Source organism: Rhamphochromis longiceps, linkage group LG6 (assembly GCF_057381845.1).
Source record: "Rhamphochromis longiceps isolate RC_006_pf linkage group LG6, R_longiceps_female_GT1.1, whole genome shotgun sequence".
In the NCBI taxonomy this organism is placed as follows: Eukaryota; Metazoa; Chordata; class Actinopteri; order Cichliformes; family Cichlidae; genus Rhamphochromis; species Rhamphochromis longiceps.
The window spans coordinates 13,740,314-13,762,117 of record NC_140562.1 but is presented as its reverse complement, the minus strand read 5'-3'; the positions used below and the strand labels follow the sequence as shown (position 1 = coordinate 13,762,117).

The following is a 21,804-nucleotide window of genomic DNA, read 5'->3' as shown; positions in this document are numbered from 1 at the left end:
GCAGGAAAACTCTGTCATTCAATAAGGCCCCTTTGTTTTAGTTATTTTTCTCTTTGACCCAAGAATTGATGTGTGAGAATCACAGGCTGGTACAAGGTTGAAATACCACAGAGATCACTCCCTCAGCTACATTAGTTTCTTAATCTTTTAGACGCCTGTTGAAGGCCAAATGGTTTGTTTCAGATTTCACTAATGTAAGAACTCTTCGTTTTGTGCCTTGAAAATATGTCGCTGAGATAATCACAATTGTAGCTGAACTAATAAACTACACAAAGGATGCTTCTTCACCCAAGGGCAGGAAGACGCTGCCTTATCTTGGTCTGTACTGGTTTAAACTGATAATCTGCTGTCTCATGAATTTTACCCTCTATATAAACTGTTGTACTTGTGAATAAAGTTGAGTCACTTTGGGAAGACAATCTAAAGCAGTCTCTGTTTTCTTGTTCTCCCAAGCTGCTCCCGAGCTGCTCGTACTAACACGCTGAATGGCATGCTTGAATATTACTTGAGAATATATTTGACTGTGTTACAGACTAAGGGACATTCTCTGCTGATAGGTGAAGGTACATTCTCTGCTGATAGACGTCCACGCCTCGGAGGAAGCCGATCCACGGAGTAGGCCCTGGAAACAGTTTCCTTCAATTTTGGTGTCAGAAGTGGGATCCTGACGAAGGTAGGCACGTGTCTTTTATTTTATAAGACTGTGTTATGCCTTTCTCAGTGATCCACATAGAAACGGGATACGCTGACGAGGCCTTCTTCAGTGGCCCACATAGTAACAAGTGGGATACACTGAGGAGCCTTATTTAGTGGCCCACATAGAAACACAGGAAGTTGCCTGTTGTTTTGTAAATAAAAGCAGAAAGGACACAGGAAGTTGCCTGCTGTCATAAACTAAGAAGTTGCTCACCAGCAGAAAGGACACAGGAAGTTGCCTGGGGTCATAAAACGAGAAGTTGCTCGTTAAAAAGTGAGAAGTTGCTCACTAAAAAACATAAAATTGCTAGCAAAAAATCAAGTAACCTCAGGTGTGCCACAGCAAAAATAAAAACTAACTTAAATCCTTCAAAGCGTCTAAACCCCTCTGGAAATCACTGACCATGGGTCAGAATAATTCAAAGACCTTAGACGGGTCCGATAAAAAATCAAAATTAACTGTAAAACCGAAAAAAATAAAATATAAAATCACAAATAGCGGCTCAGTACGACTCCCACTTCCGGTTACGTTTAACCCACGCTCGCGAATCAATGAAGACTTCCATGATTACGTATCCAGAACATGCGGAAGTGCTTACGTGACTGATTTCGTCTCGAACTTAAGAACTATAACTTTAATGCATCCTAATGTATTTCCGGAGCCCTATCCCGAACGATTATCGCCAGAAAACAGGTCAGTAGAAATGTTAAATACTATTTGTGATAAGGAAAGTAGGCTGATTAAAAAGTCCTGTAAAAAATATATGATAGAATGTCGTGATGTGACCAATCGCATGCTACCACTATGGAAAAAAGGACCCGAGCCAGACGTAAATGCTTTAAATCAAGCCAGTGTAGGCTCTAGTAAATCCACTGCAGAAAAAACTAGCCTTATATGCCCATCCGTTCAACCTACGGCTCCGCCGCCTTATGATGAAAAAACAGAATTAATAGCTGCTGCGGCGGCTGCACGTCACCAGCGCGTATATCCTGATTTAACAGCAGAATCCCAAAAGAGTGAGGAAGGCACTGAAATGACACCTAAATCAGAAGAAGATGACTGGTTTAACCTAGATCAAAGACAGGAACGAGAATACACTGAACGAGAAAGAGAGTTACAGGAACATAAAAAGCAAACAAAACAGTTAATGACAGAGTGTGAGGAAATCATGAAAGATCCTTTAACTGAACGTACGGAAGCTGAACTGCAGGAAGCCGTTTCTGTCATAGATAATCATGTTCAGCGCCACACTAGAGTAGCGAATGGTTTGACTGTGCCAAAAGCAATAACTAACACCAGAAATTTAATAAGGAACTACTTAAAGCAGAAAAAAGAGGAAAAAACTCAAGAGGGCCCCCACAAAAACACCCGTTATAAAGAAAAGCAGGGATCACAATTTAATGACGTCAGCACCTCCCTCCCGTTCATGATAATAGGGGACATGTGTTGCATTCAACCCCCTAAAATTTCAGAGTTAGCAGCAACCATTAAAGAACTCCCCGATCCTCTACAAAATCCTACAGCCTTTGTTTCTGCATTACAGAGAAGTACCAGATACCACCACTTGGGTGGGCCTGACTATAGATATATATTATGTCAACGAATTCCAGGTGTGACTGAATCTCAGCTTATTGAAGAAGTAGAGGAACTAGACCCTAAAAATGACCAAGCAGCCAACACCACCTCGTTTTTTTGGATAAATGATGACAAAATCACAGCCTTTTTTCAAAATCTAAAGAAATTTCTGCTCACAATGTCTAGAGATAAAATTGATTTAAATGCAGTAACCATGTGTAAGCAAAAGCCAGATGAATCCATTCTAGTGTTTATGAAACGTTTCACACACTGCTGGACTAATGAGGCATGCATGCCTGAAGGAGGAAATGATCAGATTTTCATAACAACATTCTTGAACAATATTCATCCAGAATGTTCACAACTATTGAAGCTGACTGCCACTGATAATCTCTATGACATGAAAATAAAGAACTTTATCACACTTGTCAAAACAAAAGCTGGTGCAGATCTTTTCCCCAACAGCACGAAGGCTAAAACTGTTAAGATGATGTTGAATTTTGATGTTGAAGGCTCAGAGGAAAGTGAAAAAATGATGTATGCAGGGGCCCCGCCCCCTCAACAAGCGCAGCAGGGAGATTTCAGAAGGAGAGATAGGAGTGGAGACGTATGTTTTTATTGTGGAATAATAGGACACTGGAGGAGGGAATGCAAATCAGCAGCAGGTAGATCTCAACCACAAAACACAGGACCAGCTCCTGCCACTAGGCGTAAGCAGAGCTCTTACAGACAAGGTAACTGGCAACGCAGACAGGAATCACATCAAAGAAACGGCCCCTTTGCACTTAGGCAGCAACCTTATAATCCACATTTTAATCCCCACCCATGTGATAACGAAAGACTGGACCAACCATAGGGAGGCCCAGGTGATGATGAGGGACAGTGTGAAGCACTACACACGATGCTGCATTTGCAATTGTCCCGTAACACAGAAAGCTTGCCCATGTTAGATATAGAGATAGGTGAAAAGACTTATTCCTTTTTAGTTGACAGTGGAGCCACTAAAAGTTCACTGTCTGGAAAATTCTATAGTGGGCCTGTTTCCTCTGTGTGCATCAACACCATGGGAATAAACGGAACTCTAGTGCAATGCCCCAAAACTCATTCTCTAAAAACACGCTGGGGCCCAAAACCAGATGAAATTACATATCATCCATTCATAATTATTCCAAACTCGCCTGTGAATCTATTAGGCAGAGATTTAATGGCAAAAATGAACTTGTGTATTTCATTTAACACAAAGGGTGAAATGTTTGCAGATACTGATAACAGCTATGTTTTCTCTGCCCTATGCACCGACACCATGGAGAAGGAACATCCTCTGTGTCAGCTGGACGCCTCAGCGGAGAATGAACTCAATATCCATCTGACTGGTATCCCACGTCACACTCTGTGTCAAAAACATGTGCAAACACCGTTACCAGGTAGCCCCATGCCTGGAAGCCACACTTTTATTTCTCTCACACTGTTCAACAACATGATAACTGCTCACACCAGTGAAGGCCAAACAGTGGTTTTGTCACATAACTCAGACATAGGCTATGACATTACTGCACCATGTCAACACATAGATCTAACCTACCCCATACACTGTACTATCTCTGCTGTCACATTGCCAGCTGAATATCAAAACATGACATTATGGTCAAGAGGTGAGAATGATGTAGGATTTATTGACTGTACACCTTATCATGCTCAGCTGAAAAACAACAAGCCGGTATATGTCAAGCAATATCCCATTTCCGCTGAAAAAGCCGCAGCCTTAGACATCATCATAGGAGATTTATTGACAGCTGGAGTAATAAAGCCCACAGTATCTCCATATAACACTCCTGTCAATCCTGTGCCAAAGCCTAACAAACCTGGCGTATGGCGTTTCACACAAGACTTAAGGCAAGTTAATGCAGTCATTAAGCCTCTGCCACCTATTGTCCCAGATGTTCCCAGCATACTGACATCTATTCCAGCAACAGCTACACATTTTACTGTGGTGGATTTGTGCTCCGCCTTTTTCTCAGTACCTGTGCATGAAGACACACAGCCGATATTTGCATTTACACATAGAGATAAGCAGTACACATGGACTCGCTTACCCCAAGGCATGGTAGACAGCCCTGCGGCTTTCTCAATGGTAGTACGTGCTACCCTGGACGGCTTCACTCCTCCAGAGGGCTGTACTCTGATCCAGTATGTAGATGATCTCCTCCTCTGTGCTGAAAGTGAAAAACTATGTCAAACTGCCACACACATGCTACTCCAGCACCTCCAACAGACTGGCCACAAAGCATCAGCAAAGAAAATGCAGTACTGTCAGACTTCTGTTCAATATTTGGGATTTACACTGTCTCACGGACAACGTTCCATGACTACAGACAGGGTCAAAGCTGTGACCTCTGTCCCTAAGCCCACTACACAGAAGGAAATGCTGTCTTTCCTAGGCATGGTGAACTATTGCAGACAGTGGATACCAGACTGTTCTTTTCATGACCACATTCTGCGTGAATGCTGCAAAAAAGACAAGCCTCCTCGAATACTGTGGTCCACAGAAATGACTGCCTCTTTCAATGCATTACAGGGAGCGCTGACCTCCGCCCCTTGTTTGGGTCTGCCTGACTACCACTTACCGTTCCACCTGTACGTCACAGAGAACGGCACAACCTGTGCAGGTGTATTGGCCCAAGAGCATGGCTGTGGCTACCGTCCAGTAGCCTTCTACTCAAAGGTGCTGCCAGCAGTAGTTCAGGGGATGCCGGCCTGCCTGAGAGCAGTAGCAGCTTGCTCTATCATGATAAGGGACTGCGAGAAGCTCACACTCTCACATGACACTATTCTACACACCAATCACCAGGTCACGACCATTCTAGCAAACATAACTACACAACACATGACCGCACAACGTCGCTCAGGTTATGAAGCTACACTGACTTCAACAGCAAATCTCACTATAAAAGCAAGCAGCACACCCAATTCGCCAGCACACTTACTCATTCGTATGCTGTGTTCCTCTGACCGACAGGATGGTTCAGACGACCCTGACGATCATGATTGTATGACACGTATACAGGAATCCACAGCACCACGCCCAGACTTAGAGCAGACACCAATCCCAGACTCAGTCATTGTTTATGTGGACGGGTCCTGTTCAAAACCAAATGACAACTTATTTCTTTGTGGCTATTCAGTGGTGACATTGCCTGACATCATACTAGAGGCTCACTCATTACCATTTCACTCAGCACAAAAAGCAGAACTCATGGCTTTAATACGCGCCTGTGAGTTACATGCGGATAAGCGGGTAACAATTTACACTGATAGCCGTTATGCATTCGGTGTGGTGCATGACTTTGGCACATTGTGGAGACAAAGAGGATTTAGATCTGCTGATGGAAAATCGATCGCTAATTCTGATCTTGTTCAAAGACTTTTGCAGGCTATACAGCTGCCATCGGCAATTGCAGTTGTTAAAACGAAGGGGCACAGCACGGCTGACACAGACGAAGCAGTGGGAAATGCTCTTGCAGACGTAACCGCGAAAGCAGCTGCTGCCTCACAGCAACCACCCAGAAGGGAAGTATTATCTTTACCTTTACAGCTGCCACTTGTCACGCTCCCAGACTATTTAGAAACAAATGTTGACCTAAAATTCATACAAGAGCAAGCCTCTGCCTTAGATTACACTTACTGGCAAAGTAATGATTGTACCTTAGATAACAGAGACGGCTTATACAAAAACCTTGAGGGTTTGATTGCCCTCCCATCTTCACTACTGCCAATCCTTGTCCGCCATTTTCACGGTGTGAGTCATGTCGGACAAAGAGGGGTAATAGGAGCAATAAAATCAAGATTTGTAATCAAGAAAACATCACACGCAGTAAAACGCATATTAGCAACCTGTCTAACATGTGCACGAACTAATGTAGGAAAACCAAAAGCAAAACATCAGCATTTACCACAACCAGATTTCCCATTTCATACATTACAAATTGATTTTACACACATGCCAGCACAAGGAAGCATCAAGTACTTACTGGTAATAGTGGACCAATTTAGTAAATGGGTAGAAGCTTATCCAACATCAAAAGAAACTGCAGAAGTAGTCTGTCAAAAGTTGTGCAATGAAATAATACCCAGATTCGGAATACCTCACCAAATTAACAGTGATAGAGGACCTTCATTCACATCAGAAGTAATTCAAAAGTGTGCTAAAACTCTAGCAATAGACTGGAAATATCATGTGCCATACCATCCTCAGAGTTCAGGAGTTGTAGAAAGAATGAATAGGACCATAAAAAATCGCCTGACTAAAGCAATGATAGAAACAGGAATGACCTGGATCAAACTACTTCCTCAAATCCTCTGCGAGATTAGAATGACTCCATCCGCAGCAACCAAATTATCTCCATTTGAAATAATCATGGGAAGACCGTTTCCAACACCATGGTCAGCCTCCAGAGGGGCACCGCTATTGGAAGGGGACATAGACACTGCATTGTCTGACTATGTTCATAACCTGGTAGAAACACTGAATAATAACTATCAGAAAGTTTGTCTCTCTCAGCCTCTCCCTTCCATAGATCCAACCCATCCGTGGAAACCAGGAGATGCGGTGTTGGTAAAGTCGCTAAAACCAAGGGCACTCGGGGAGGCCGCGTGTTCCAGCCCCCAGACTGTACTTGCAGTGACGAGAACCAGCATCCTAACAGACGGACAACCTCAGTGGATTCATGCCAGCAGGGTTAAGACCAGCCCCACCAAACCACCTAAGGCGTCGGATCAAGTAGATGACGTCTCCGGCGAGCCAGCGCCCGGATTCAATACACCTATAGATGACGACTCAGGCGAGCCAGCGCCCGGATCCAATCCACCTACACACACACAATCACTGATTAACACACAACGCCTGAAAGAGCCAGGACTCAGAAAGCCCTCTGATCCCCCGCCTGAACAACAACAAGGTACTCGAACATCCAGCAGGAACAGAAAGCCTAGAGTACCACACAATGTCTAACCTGATAAAGATAGACTCGTTTCATCCTGATAATGGAGAAAATGAAATGCCCATTGTCATCACACGACGCTTATACGGTGTCTCTCGAACCTGGGACCAGGCCAGGAGACGACTAAAGAACTGTCTTTTTTATATATTTAGGTTATTAATCATATCTACTGCATTAACCTTAGGATTTTTATTTACTATTTCGTATTGTAAAGTGCAACCCTGTTCACATTTCTGCAAGCCACATTTTCAATGATAACCCGTATAGCTACTAGTACAGCTACTTCAATGTATTTGCAATTAGCACAAATTGATCCTGAGGATGTGCCAGATGTTACCAATGATGTTCCTGATGTGTATATTGAACATTAGGTTGTGAACTATTACATTTTATGATTTGCTTTTTATATTATGTTATTACATTTGTGATTTTTCCTTTCTATTTGAGTTATTATTTTTAAAAAATAATAAAAGAGGGGAACTGTTAGGTATTTTAGTACCATGGTAGCATTTACTGGATATTGTTTTATAGTGACATTATGCAGGAAAACTCTGTCATTCAATAAGGCCCCTTTGTTTTAGTTATTTTTCTCTTTGACCCAAGAATTGATGTGTGAGAATCACAGGCTGGTACAAGTTTGAAATACCACAGAGATCACTCCCTCAGCTACATTAGTTTCTTAATCTTTTAGACGCCTGTTGAAGGCCAAATGGTTTGTTTCAGATTTCACTAATGTAAGAACTCTTCGTTTTGTGCCTTGAAAATATGTCGCTGAGATAATCACAATTGTAGCTGAACTAATAAACTACACAAAGGATGCTTCTTCACCCAAGGGCAGGAAGACGCTGCCTTATCTTGGTCTGTACTGGTTTAAACTGATAATCTGCTGTCTCATGAATTTTACCCTCTATATAAACTGTTGTACTTGTGAATAAAGTTGAGTCACTTTGGGAAGACAATCTAAAGCAGTCTCTGTTTTCTTGTTCTCCCAAGCTGCTCCCGAGCTGCTCGTACTAACACGCTGAATGGCATGCTTGAATATTACTTGAGAATATATTTGACTGTGTTACAGACTAAGGGACATTCTCTGCTGATAGGTGAAGGTACATTCTCTGCTGATAGACGTCCACGCCTCGGAGGAAGCCGATCCACGGAGTAGGCCCTGGAAACAGTTTCCTTCAATTTCTTTCAAAAAGTGATTAATTCTCATAAACCTTGAAATGAACCATTAAAAATATATTGAAGTGGGTAACAGTTTGTGTAATCTGACACATCTACAGTACAGTAGCACATTGTAGTACTATGTTAATTTTTAGGCTGTAGTTGCAGTGTTTTGATTTAAATATTGTATGAGGTGCTGAGCCACTTTTACATATATCGATACTTAGTGTCATTTGTAATCTACTATATAGGTTTGTAATGTACAGTACACTCAGTTTCTTAAAATCAACAATATACTTTATATTTAAGTAATGTAAAATATATTTTTGTTTCTTCATGTTATTAATAATTATAAAATGGATAAGAATGTTGTTAAAACTATCCAGAAGTGAATTTACGCTGCTGTGTTATAAAAGTCCTAATTAGGGGGTTTCCTTCTAAAAACCATCATGAATGAGGAAGTGTTAATTGTGTTAAAGCTGCATGTGGTTTATCTTTAGGCCCACTGACATTAGTTCTGTTTTCAGCCTTTCCTGTGAGAATATTCAGCTGTAAAGACTCATACAATCAACTTTTTGATTAGTGATTGATTGTATGTCAGTCATGGTGTTGGCAGAAGTTGGATTTTTCTTTTTGGGTTTCATTCTTTACCTCTCAGGTAGGAATTACTATTTCTTCTTCTTATGATGACTGAAGACTGAAAAAAAAATGTTTCAATAGTAGAAAATTTCTGGAAAGTTATTAAAGGGTGTAAGAAAACATGTGATTCACTGTTAAGTAAGAGGATGTTAAACTCTTGAAATGTATCAAAGTCTGGTGCAATTTTACCATCAGTGAATGGATGGCACAGAGTAGAAAGGTGTGTAAACAAGATACATTTGCACACATTTCCTAATGAATGTTCTGTTAAAGCATTTCAGGGAAAACTAAACAGCAACCAAACAGGAATCTTTGCCAAGGTGAGCTGTGTGGTGAGCGGGGGTAGGACCCAAACCCAGGACTCAGAGATGGAATAGTTAACTGAAAGTGGCAGCTTTATTGGTTGAGAAAGCAAACTAAAAACTAGGAAAAGTACAAAGAAACACCAAACAAAGCATAAAAAAGATAAACTACAAATAAAGACTCTGTTGTCTATAGAACTCATGACTAGATGTAAACAAGAGACCACACACACCTCACTAAACACTGTGCTAATCTGGAGGACACGATGAGAGACAGGGGAACGGTGAAGAGTTAAATACTTGCATGATAACAAGGCGATTGGAAACAGGAGGGCACACTGCTGGAACAAATCAAAAATAATGAAACAGAGCAAGTGAAAGGGGACACAATGGATACAGGACAAGAGACTATCAGTCTGTGGCCTGTTTAATAGCATTTAGCTGGTTATGGTTTTCTCGTTCAATCTTGTGTCTGTGTCTTGTCTGTATGTTTGAGTCTCTGTCTCAGTGTTAGTCATTTCCTGTTTTTTATAGTCTCTTGTCTTTTGTGCTTTGTATTTAGTTCTACTTGTTTGGCTAATCTGCAGTGATTTCACTCACTTGTGTCTCGTTCTCCCCAGATATCTTCCCTGTCTCCCTAATTATCCTTCTATGTGTGTATTTGTGGTCTCTGTCCCTGCATAAATTGTTGTAATCCATACTTTCTTACTAGAGGTGTGCTCTTTCTAAAAAGGAGGAAGTGATGTAATGCTGTTAAAGCTGCAAAGAGTTTATCTTTAGGTGCAGTGATGTTCACAATTGTCCGTTCTGTTTTCAGCCTTTCCTGCGAGCACACTCAGCTGTAAAGATCTTTTCAAGATTCAAAAAAACCAACTTTCAGACTAGAAGCTGAAATCTACAGCAATCATGATCTTGGCAGAAGCTGGATTTTTTGGGGTGGGTTTCATTCTGTGTCTCTCAGGTAGGAATAACTCTTTCCCCTCCTTATGATAACTAAAGACTATAAAAATGTTTAGAAAAACTTACAAAGGTTATTAAAGAATGTTAGAAAACATGAGATTCACTGTTAGGCAGCAGGAGTTCTGCTTTGAAGAGCTCCTGAAGTGCACAAAAGGACAATAATATCATCACTGAATGACTGGAACAGAGTAGAAACATATCTAAACAGATGTTTGTAATGAATGTTGTGTTAATCCACTGAAGGGAAACTGAACAGCAACCATGCAGGACTCTTCACTCTTGAACTCTTAAAGCCATGAACATATAAAGAAATCAGAAAAAAAAAATTTTTCAGCTCACAGAATGAATATTTTGTCATTAGAACATCATTAATGGAAAAATCCACTCTCAGCCCAGATGGAGGTTTAAAAAGAGTGAAACCAACAGAAAACAGCTGTTAAAATCAGTTTAAAGCCCCTGAAACACAACACAAGAACTACAATTCCCATGAAACAGTGCTTGGTACTGCTGTCTTTGAAATATCATGATCCTTTACACTGATACAAAGAGCAGCTGCAGCTTGACACCAGAGTAAGGTTTACATCATTACAGCTGTTCATGCTCACGAAGCATCAGTCTGGAGATTCTTTGACACCACAGACGTGTTTCCATCATAAACCAGAAACAGAAAACCGTTTTAACACCTCTGCAGCTTTCTGCTCTCACAAAAGGAAAAAATAAACTTGAACTTGAACATGTGACTAAAGACAACAGCATGCTGTAGAGACAACACAAAGTACTAAAATACACTTTGTGTTGTAAATAATGTGGGAAATGGTTGCATGTAATTTCTCATGCCTAAAGACACAGCATACACGTACATGAAGAGGAAGATGCATGTACAGGAAGTTAAGTTTCACTGTGCAGTGTGTTAAACTGAATATGAAACTGTCACTCTGTCGTCATTTTAATCCTTTGCTTTGATAAAGAGAAGTTAACCCAGCAAGGTGAGGTGGTTAGTTTGTCTTTCTAATGTCTGAGTTTTTTTACATTTACTCTTAACTTTAAATGTCAGCGAACAGCAACAATCACAGCTGATCTGCTCAATAATGCAAGTTTGTGTTAAAGGTGTTAATGGAGGAGAAACCAGGATCTGTGCTCTCAAAGGTTCATCAGTGGATCTGCACTGCTCACATCAACATCTGACCTCAAGCAGCAAATGGTTCACTGTACACTTAAATGGATCAATGAGTGAGCTCTCTGTGGATGGACAACGTGTAACGTACAACATTTCTGAAGAGAAAAAGTCAACTTTAACCATCAATGATCTAAGAGAGAGTGATGCAAACACTTACTGCTGTATGAAGACTACAGACAGACCAGGAAACTGTTCACTCAGTAATATTACTCTTCAAGTTGTTGCAGGTACAGTGACTTTTACTCATTAATAACTTTCCAAATGACATCATTGTATAAGTTGTTCTCCATCTTCCTCTCAGAGCTGCAGGTAAAGGTGATTCCTGCCACAGAGGGACAGACAGTAACACTGATGTGCAGCAGCAGCTGTCCTCTGACTGAAAAGCCTGCAGCCTACATCTGGTACAAGAACAGAGAGTTTCTCTATGAGGACTGGTCTCCCTGGTACCAAGAGCTGCTCAGCAGTGAGGAAGCAGTCACATACTCCTGTGCTGTCAAAGGCTACGAGCATCTCAGAGCCCCTCAAGTCTCTGTGGGTGAGTCATGATGTTTATTGTGCAACAAAACAAACACAATGAGTCACACAGTGAATCATTTGAATCAATATTATTTCTTTGTTGTACAGATTCCCTCACAGCGACCTGCTTCAGTGTGACCTATGCTAAAGGGAGAATGTGTTCTTACAGGAAGACATCAGTAGATGAGCTGTGCTCCATCACATATCCCAGAGGTGAAGCTTCAACAAATAAGCAAATATCTTCCATCAAACCTCTATATTAGTTTAATGTCATTTTCCTTATATAAGATAAGGCTAAATATTGCCTTTGTTAATAAATCTAGTAGCAGGCATTCTAAAAACAGAAATAAAATTTTGTACATTATTGTGTCTTATGAAAACTTTTTAATCATCTTTCAGAGGTTCGTGTTCAAAAAACCTCCTACACATCAGATAGTGTCACACTGACCTGTAACACCACCTGTAAGCTGTTTGACCCTCAAACTGCCTACATGAGCTGCAGAAACACAAGCAGAAACTACAAGAATCAACAATGTTTAACTTGCAACAATTCAACATACAAGTTCTCTTGTGCTGTAAAAAACCACAAGTACCTTGAGTCTGCAGAAGTCTGTGAGTAATACACAACTCGTTTTTTTCTGTCAGTTAACTATAGATAAAAGTTTCAGCATACAGGCCATTCAAACAACTCTAAATCTTCCATCTATATTTCAGGTGTTCAGGATAAAAAATGCCGGATTAGGAATTATGTCAGCAGGAGAATCTGTGCTCTGGAAGGATCTTCAGTCAACATCACAAGTGAATACTCACATCCTGATAACATGAAGCCAGAGTTTAAATGTTGGAGTAAAAAATGGAGAAAAGATAAAGTGGAAGTTGAAGAGCTGATTGAGACTGCAGGTCGTGTGAAGTATCAGGACAACATGAAGAACCAACACATCCTGACCATCAACAACCTGAAGAAGAATGACTCAGGAGGATACACATTCAGATTCAACAAAGATCATAAAAGATGGACACAGTCTGATCTGCCTGGAGTCTTTTTGATTGTCACAGGTAAATCTTAATTTCTTACTCAGCAGACTTTACTTAGAGGTTTAAGAACTGTTCAGATCATTTAATAGCGAGAAAATATAAGCCATAACGCCATAACAAGTAAGAGTCCTGCATTTAAAAACGTCAAAATATTCAGACCTTTTAAGAAATTTATTTATCAGAATCTGAAGTACTCATTGTGTCAGTGTTTTATATTTACAGGTGATACAGTCATGTGTTCGATTCTCAGCTGTCAGTGTTTCAGGTTGTTTATTTTAAATAATCTACTTGTGGACTGTTTTAGTTGAATCTACATAAATCACATTCTTTAAGATCATCACTTCAAATGCTGACATCCTCTCACAACCATGTATCTCTGAATATTAGACTTTAAATGAACTCAGAAAAACTGCCTGTTTTCAGATTGTAGCAATTTTCCACATAATCCAGAAGGGTTTTTTTTATGCCTTACAGATCTACATACTTCAACTATCAAAATTTAAAGTGCTAATATACAAAAAGACAAAGGGATTATCTTCCAAGTTTTTTCTGCACATGAAAATGTATATGTAAACTTAACATACAAAGTAAAGAAATTTGTGTTTGGTTGATTGTTTCTTTGCTGTAACAATACATTTTATACTGTTGGAAAGCTTGTTCATTTCTCCTGAAATCTAGCCACACTGGTAATGAAAATGGATTTGTTGGTTGAGCAGAACAGTTGCGTATGTGGGCTACACCCATGAACAGCAGTTGTCAAACAGTTTATTCTCCTGTTGACTCTCCTTTTAATGTTTTTTGTTGGATTGGATGAAGTAAGAACAAACAAGACAAGCATATGGAAGAACCAGACACAATCAAACCAGCCTTTCACTTCCTCCTCATACTGATCACACACTGCTGTGGGATGATATCCACAGCCAGTCAGCCAGCTTTGCCACACTTTAAACCTATGATTCAACTATCATTGGCAGAATCTAGACTCATATTGTGCAAACCTTTATTGCAAATCTGTGAAAGACAGCATAGCGGTCTTATGTGCTGAGGAGGCAAGGAAACTGTGTTCTTGTGTTGTCGTATTCTTGGGCTGGGTTAGCCCTAACACCAGCTTGAAGTTGCCCTATGGCACTGGCCCTTTCCGAATCAGTCAAACATGCTATGCTTAGAGCAGACACTGACTGTTAGCTGTAGCAGCGTCCATGCTAACAGGTGCAGCTAATCAGGCCCCAATCAGGCACACGATTGTCAGCTGCTGGGATACCAGGAGCCCAAAACAAGAGACAACATCAGAATAAGCTGTAGGGCGTGGGTGTCCAACTCCAGTCCTGGAGAGCTACTGTCCTGCAGCTTTTAGATGGATCCTTGTTCCGACACACCTGAATCAAACTTGATGGCATGCCAAAGAGGTAATCCAACTATTTGACTCAGCTGTGTTGGAGTAGGGATGCATCTAAAACCTGCAGGGACACCGGCCCTTGAGGCCTGGAGTTGGACACCCATGCTGTAGGGCATTCCAGAGTGGGCAAGTTTTTTTTATGCATTTATCCCACATACTCAACTCTGCTGTTTAAATCAATAAAACATTTTACTTGCAAACATATCACTATTTGATGGTAAAAAAAGGAAAAAAAAATACAGGCTTTTTTTTTTTTATAAGATTTATTGCCACAAAGAATTGTTACAACAAAGAAATTATAAATCAAAAACTAATTTCCTACTTTTTTACATAACACTGTGCTCTTCAGGACTTTCAGATATAAAAAGTATATTTATGTGGATTCACCTCTGTTTGCACCATTTTGTTATGAGCTGTTGCGTCTGTGGATGCCAAAGAGAGAACTTTCATAATAATGGCTGGACACTGAGCTGACTCTACCTGCCTCCCGCATGTAGCACAAGCGATTACTAGTATAAGGCTGTAGAATTTGAATTTATAAAGCAAATTACAAAAACTGTTAATACTTCCAAGAACCATTGAGCAAGGCATATTACTTGATAGATGCTATTAGGAATGCTTTTAAAAGGCATCAACAGCACAGACACAGTGGATATCATTCACAGAACAAAGTTTTCAACCAGGATGTAAACATTTTTATTTCTGCTGTTATATTGATGTAATTTGACATTTTCATATGTTTTAAATGAAACAAAATTAAATGTTCACACTTCAGATGTTTTGGTAAATCCAATTATTTATTTAATGGGTTGATCGTAATTATTTATGCGTAAGATGTTATAATACCCTGGTTCACTCAGTGACTACTCTGTCTCATAAAAATCTTCTTTAATTCAGTTCAATTCAATCCAACAGTATTTACATACAAATGAACTGAACTAAAGAAAAAACCCAATAATCCCCTATGAGCAAGCACTTGGTGACAGTGGGGAGGAAAAACTACCTTTCAAAAGGTAGAAACCTCCGGCAGAACCAGGCTCAGGGAGGGGCGGCCATCTGCCACGACCGGTTGGGGGGTGGAGCCGATGACAAAGTTATACACAACTCAATATTAAAGCAAATATTATGTGCACGGTGGCACGGTGGTGATCACTGTTGCCGCACAGCAAGAAAGTCCTGAGTTCAATTCCACCTTTCTGTGCGGAGTTTGCATGTTCCCCCCATGTTTGCGTGGATTCTTCCGGGTACTCCAGCTTCCTCCCAGCGTCCAAAGACATGCAGTTTGTGGGGATAGGTTAATTGAGTAATTCAGATTGCCCATAGGTGTGAACGCGAATGGTTGTCTGTTTCTGTGTGTTGACCCTGCAACCGATTGGTGACTTGTCCAGGGTGTACCCCGCCTCTTGCCCTATGACAGCTGGGATAGGCTCCAGCGCTCCCCGCAACCCTGAAAAAGAGAAGCGGATGGATAAATATTAAAGTAAATATGCCTAAAAATGGATGTTTAGGCACTGGAAGTAACTGTTACTATTTAGTTGTAAATTGCTGATATTTTATTAGATGGAGTGAATAGTCTCCAAAACCAGTTGTGCTTCTTTTTCTTTTTTGGTTTTTCTTTTGGCACTTGGTCATCTCGGGCCTCTGGATTTTCTGGTTTAGTAGCGCTGGCCTCCTCTTTTTCTGGCTGATTCTCCTGAAGTGTTGCGTCTTTTTCTGGTTTGATAAACTGGCCTCTTTTCCTGATCTTGACTGATGTAGTGTCTTGTCTTGGGCTGGAGAATTTTCAGGATTGGCAACGTTGGACTGGTCTTCTTGCTTTTTTTTTTTTCTTGTCTCTTGCAGAGACAGCAAAGACTCCTGAAATGAGATCTTTTCTTACTCTGTTTGCCTGAGTTGGTTTCGGATTGTTGTGTTCTCCTGGTTTTGCTTCTCCATGATTTCCTGGTGGGAAGCTTTGGTTTCAGCTCTTCTTTTAAGTTTTGCGCCTTCAAATCATTTTTTTCACGAAGAGCCTCACTGGTGCTGAGTTTGTCTTTCATCTTAGCGAGCTCACATCGGGCTCTTTGTTCCTGATCTTTGCGCTTTGCAACTTCCTCTTCAAGATTCTTTTGAGTTTTGAGGAGCTGCTCACGGAGTTGTTCGATCTCTTCTTGCTGTTTTTTACACTGGACCTCCAACTAAGCTTCTCGATCGGTTTTCACGTCTGTAGAGTCTGTGTGTGGAGCTTCTGCAGTTCGTGTTGAAGCGTCCACACTCAGCTCTGCAGCTGTGTTGCTGTCTTCAACAGGAGCTCAGGTGTTGTTGTGTCCTCGGATCTGTGTTTCTGCAAGCCTGTTCCAGTTCTTCAAGGATGGTTTTTTTCAGCATTTTCTCTGCAGGACTGTAGCTGCAGGCGAAGCCAATTGTGGTGAGGTGTGGTGGCGGTGCCGTGCATGGAGGGCAGACGCACCTGCACAGCATCCTTAATCACGCTCGCCGAGTTAAAACCACGGGGACTCATGAGTTGGGGTGTGTTGTGGTGTGATGCAAGTCAATAATGGCTTAATACTGTGACCTGTGGACTCGCCGTGCCTTATTCACACACCACCAATTATTCTGTGTTTTAGCCGCAGCAGCTTTGTGGTTTGCAGCTGTCATTTTGTAAAGATTGGTTTTGCACATGCACTGAGCCTCCTGCAGGTGGCATCTCAGCGCACCCAGTTCATCAGTGTCATTATATGGACGACTGCCATCGTTTGGTATTAAGTGAGGTTTAGGCTGTGGTTGAGACGGCCCATCATTGGTTCTAAGGTCAGGATTGGGCTGATGTTGCACAGGCCCTTGATTTGGTAAAAACCGTGGATTTTACCATTGTTGCCCAACAATACTTTACAACACTGCCAATGTTCCTCTTTCAGAGCTGAGAGTGAAGATGAGTCCTTCTGCAGTGGTGACAGAGGGTCAGAGAGTCACACTGACCTGCAGGACCAGCTGTCCTCTAACTGACAACACAAACTACATTTGGAACTTGAACAGTCGACCTCTGACCCCGGGAGAGAACCAGAACAAACATCTGATCCTAGACCCAGTCAGCAGGGAGGATGCAGGAAACTACTCCTGTGCTGTGAAAACCCACAAAGATATCAGCTCTGCTCCAAAGACTCTCACTGTCCAAAGTATCACAGGAACATGGACACCAGCAGCTGCAGGAGTTTCTGCAGCTCTGTTGGTTTTAATACTTCTCACTGTCTGCTGGTGTGTTAGGTAAGTGTTGGTTCACAGCAGTAGATTCAATCTCTGCTCTGAAGTCACTAATTTTTCAGTTTATTAACTTCAACCAGGAAAAAGAGAACTTCTGGTCAGTCTCCAACAACTGAAAGGTCTGATCAAATTGAACAGGTAAAGATTAGAGTTTAAAAAAACTCATTTTTGCCAACATACAATAAAAGGAGTCAAGTTTAAAGTGCATTATAATGTAATGCTGTTTGTCTTTATCAGCTCAGTCCTGGTCCTGTGTATGAAAACGTCTCAACACAACCAAAACAGGAGGATGAAGTGCACTACAGCAGAGTCCACTTCAGAAACAAACATGTGGTTCCTCTTTGTTCCACCGTACAGTCACATCAGCCCAGACAACCGGAGTGTTCTCATTATGCTGCTGTCAGCATCAGCTCTGATGGAGCATCTGGTGTCACTCCAGCAGACACAGACTTACAGACTTACTCTACTGTGAAAGTTTGAGAGAGATGTCATGGTCAATAACTGCTTATGTCATGGCAGAGTACAACCTGAAGAGGTCACCAGAAACTCAGCCAACCTAATCAGAGGAAAAATATTTACTTGTTGAAAGCTGTTACTGTGAATGATGTGTGCATCGTGCTATTTCTCTGGTCTACATTTATTAGGAGAGTAGAAGTACATTTATTATACTCACTGCCAGAAGAGAGATAAAAGTAACTACAAAAACACATTTAAAGGATCTTGATAAGCGTGAATCCACCAAGTAGAACTACACAAATTTGATCCTTCCTCTGAAGTCTGAGTTTAATTTCCTAATTTCTTTTTCTACCGCAGGACACACCTTCTGTGTCCTTTTTTAACAACATACAAAAACCCCACAATAAATATATCTGTCACTAACTTAATTATGTGATTTTAAGCCATATTGAATATTTGTTGTTGAAAATGCTTTTCATTGTATGCTTATTATCCTAATAGTTGTCTCATAAGCAACGACTTCAGTGTTATTACTGTATAAGTTGCTAATAGGAGATGCACTGTTAGTAAAGTATATTTTCAATTCTTTTGTTGTGATAAGAGTTTTAAACTTCATTAAAGTAAAAAAAAACTATGATCATCCTGTTAGAAAAGAATATTGAAATAGTATAGTGTTTGTGTTTGGTAATGAAATGTTCTTTTGAAGAATTTGGTGGTAATAAACCAAGATGCACATTTTAAACTAACAAGTGTAATTCCACATTAACAATCAATAATCTAACAGAGTAATGAGAGTTTTACTGTTTTAATGAAGCTGCAAATGAGAAAACTGCCACCAAAGCAGAATTCAGCTCAGTCTTGCAGATATAGCAGACTCCACAAATTCATCCTCTATAAGGAGCGATCATTTGGAAGAACTGAAGATAATTTATTGAGAATTAATTAAGCTATTCTGCGATTAGTCTCCAATGACCCATCACGGTAGAACAAAAAGCCAGTGGTGACAGGATTTAAGATAGGACCCAGAGTCTAGATGCTGGTGATGATGAAGATGAGGCTTAGATGGAACTCGAGGTGACTTGGATGAGGTGGAGATGAAGAAGAAGATGGTTGCATGAAAGAGAGTCTGCAAGGGAGAATGACAGAACAGAATTGAGATTTAAAGTGTGAATCTTCATGCTCCATCTACCTGTCACATTGCTCCTGCCACAAAGACTGATAGAGGAAACCTTTCATGCACAACACAATGACTCTTTGCTTGCAACTCATGTGTCTGAGAATTATGATGATCTCTTACCTCAATAGTTTATGTCAACCCTGCACTCCCACTTAACGCACACTAACAAAACATTGTTGTAAAGCACCGTCTATTCTATAATTTTAAATAACCCATTGCTTATATTATTTGCCTTCTCTCTTCAGATGAACCCAGATCCCATATATGAAAACATCTCTGCTCACCACAGCAGAATGCAGGTTAATATAAACAATCAGTCATTCAAGATGATCTCTCTAACTTCTCTCTAAGTTTTTATGTTGGTTTTCTCTGACTTTTAAATGTTTAAAATGTTCTGTTCTAAATCTGTTGTGTCCCACAAATTAATTTGAGAATTGTAGGACATTACTATGCCAACCATTTTTAGTTTTGTAAATATCGGCTATATTGAGAGGCGTCCATGAATACTTCAGGAAGACGGCCTCTTAGATAAGCTGCTAAAAGAATGCCTCAGGCAGCTGAAGACAGATAGTGATGACAAACAGTCATAGATGACCAAGCCCCTGCATGAGATATATGGATAGATAAAGGAACTGGTTCACATCAAGAAATCCCACCAGTGGCTAGAAAAGGCCGGCTTAAAGGACAGCACAGAGGCTCTGAACTGGCGGCACAAGAACATATGCTCTTTAAACTGTGCAAAGGTGCCCCAGAGACTATCCAGCATATAGTAGCAAGATGTAAAATGCAGGTTCAGACCACACACAAAGAGTCACAACCAAATGGGAAGTACACATTTATTTAAGGAGCTTGGAAAGAAAGTGACCTAGACTCCCAAATAAGTTGGTTTTCTGAGGTGCAAGAGCAAAGAAGCCAAATGTGAGTAAAGCAGAAACGACAGCATACACATCAGCATCGCAGGAGCCAAGCTTGTTTAGCACATGCAGAATAAAATCTGGTGTTGAATAAATGGAAACACCAGCCTCTTACAGTTGGACCCTAATCAGCTCAACAGTGTGCAGGTGTGGAACGTCTTCCAGGATTAGCAGACCCCCACAATACTCTGCATCTGCAACAAACACACTACACACTCACATTGACTGATTTGGCCTGCAAAAAGGACCACAACAGAAATAAACAGAACAAAATAAAAACTACCCAAATGGCACTTTAAAACGATGAGTCTTTAGGTGCTTTTTGAGTGAATCCACTCAACTCACAGGTCTTAGGCTGATGGGACAGTGAATTCCAAAGAGAGGGGGCCACATCTGTAAAGGGTCTGTCACCTTTAGTTTGTAGGAATGGACAATAAACCCTGATCAGATGACCTGAGAGTCCTACTGGTGACATATGGCTGCAAAGTCTATTGACACAGATGCTTTACCATACAAAGCCTAAATGTAATATAGAACCAGTGCAGTGAGATCAGTAGAGGTGTGACATGAGAATGTTTGGAGGAGAATGATTTCAAAAGTCAGCAGCAGAGTTTAACAAGAGGAGCAGCTCATGAAGACTGCAAACTAGCAAAATACAAAACATTCCTTGGTCAATCCTCACTTTCATTTAAAGGCCTCAGATTTGGAACAGTTTATGAAAACCAGAACAGATCCTAGTTTCTAAGGCTACGTCCACACATACACGGGTATTTTTGAAAATGCAGATTTCTCTATGCATTTGCACCGTTCGTCCACACGTAAAACAGAGATTTTTAAAAACTCCGTTTTTGCATTTACGTGTGGATGAGGAAAACAGAGAAAATGCAGCGTCAAAGGTGTGCGCCTTTTTTGACATCACACTGTGCGCCACGTTATTGTTTCGGTGAAATGAATTTCTACAATGGCGGACTTAGAAAAAATACTGTTACTGTTAATTGTACTCTCTGCAGTGTTTAAATACTTACATATACACACACAGTTACTGTCCCTCCACACATAGGACTCAGTTCTACTTCTATGAGCCATCTTTGTTTATTCTTTCCCACCCAGGCTTCTAGACTTCTGATTGGGCAACATTTCTACATGGTTAGGTATATATCTCCAAAAGTTGATTCTGTTCATCTGGACGTAACGTTTTGTGTGAGAAACGTTTCGTCACTCATCCAAGTGACTTCTTCAGTCTCAGCTGACTCCAGGTTTCCCCAAATCTTATAAACAGTACATTTGCATAATGACTGAAACCAGCCCACTGAAGGAACGATGGGCTGGGTTCGATCCTTGGCTTCCCCAGTCATCGGAGTGTGAATGTGTGTGAATGTTTATTAGTTTGCACTTGAGTTTAGAAGTGCTTGTATGAGTAGGGGAAAATGAGGAATGTTGTATACAGCGCTTTGAGTACTCAGGGTGAGTAGAAAAGGGCTATAAAAAATCAGTCCATTTACCGTTATTTACATTATTTTAACACCTGGAGGCGTCTTAAAAATGCATCCACCTTTGTGCTT

At 40.8% G+C, this 21,804-nt stretch overlaps 1 protein-coding gene across 1 annotated transcript; it reads left to right on the top strand.

Moving 5' to 3' along the window:
• The first annotated feature begins 10,277 nt into the window (after positions 1-10,277).
• LOC146667636 (B-cell receptor CD22-like) lies at positions 10,278-18,175 on the top strand. Its single transcript, XM_085408494.1, has 9 exons — positions 10,278-10,332; positions 11,439-11,735; positions 11,810-12,043; positions 12,133-12,237; positions 12,424-12,636; positions 12,739-13,080; positions 17,353-17,698; positions 17,776-17,833; positions 17,933-18,175. The coding sequence occupies exons 1-9, from the start codon at positions 10,278-10,280 to the stop codon at positions 18,173-18,175; spliced, it is 1,893 nt and encodes a 630-aa protein (XP_085264620.1).
• Positions 18,176-21,804: the final 3,629 nt, after the last annotated feature.

Bases quoted from the DNA above. Each gene is read 5' to 3' on its own strand.
- LOC146667636 (XM_085408494.1), top strand. From the start codon at position 10,278: ATGATCTTGGCAGAAGCTGGATTTTTTGGGGTGGGTTTCATTCTGTGT. The intron at 12,238-12,423 runs GTGAAGCTTCAA...ATCATCTTTCAG, and splicing joins CTCCATCACATATCCCAGAG to AGGTTCGTGTTCAAAAAACC. The intron at 17,699-17,775 runs GTAAGTGTTGGT...AACTTCAACCAG, and splicing joins ACTGTCTGCTGGTGTGTTAG to GAAAAAGAGAACTTCTGGTC.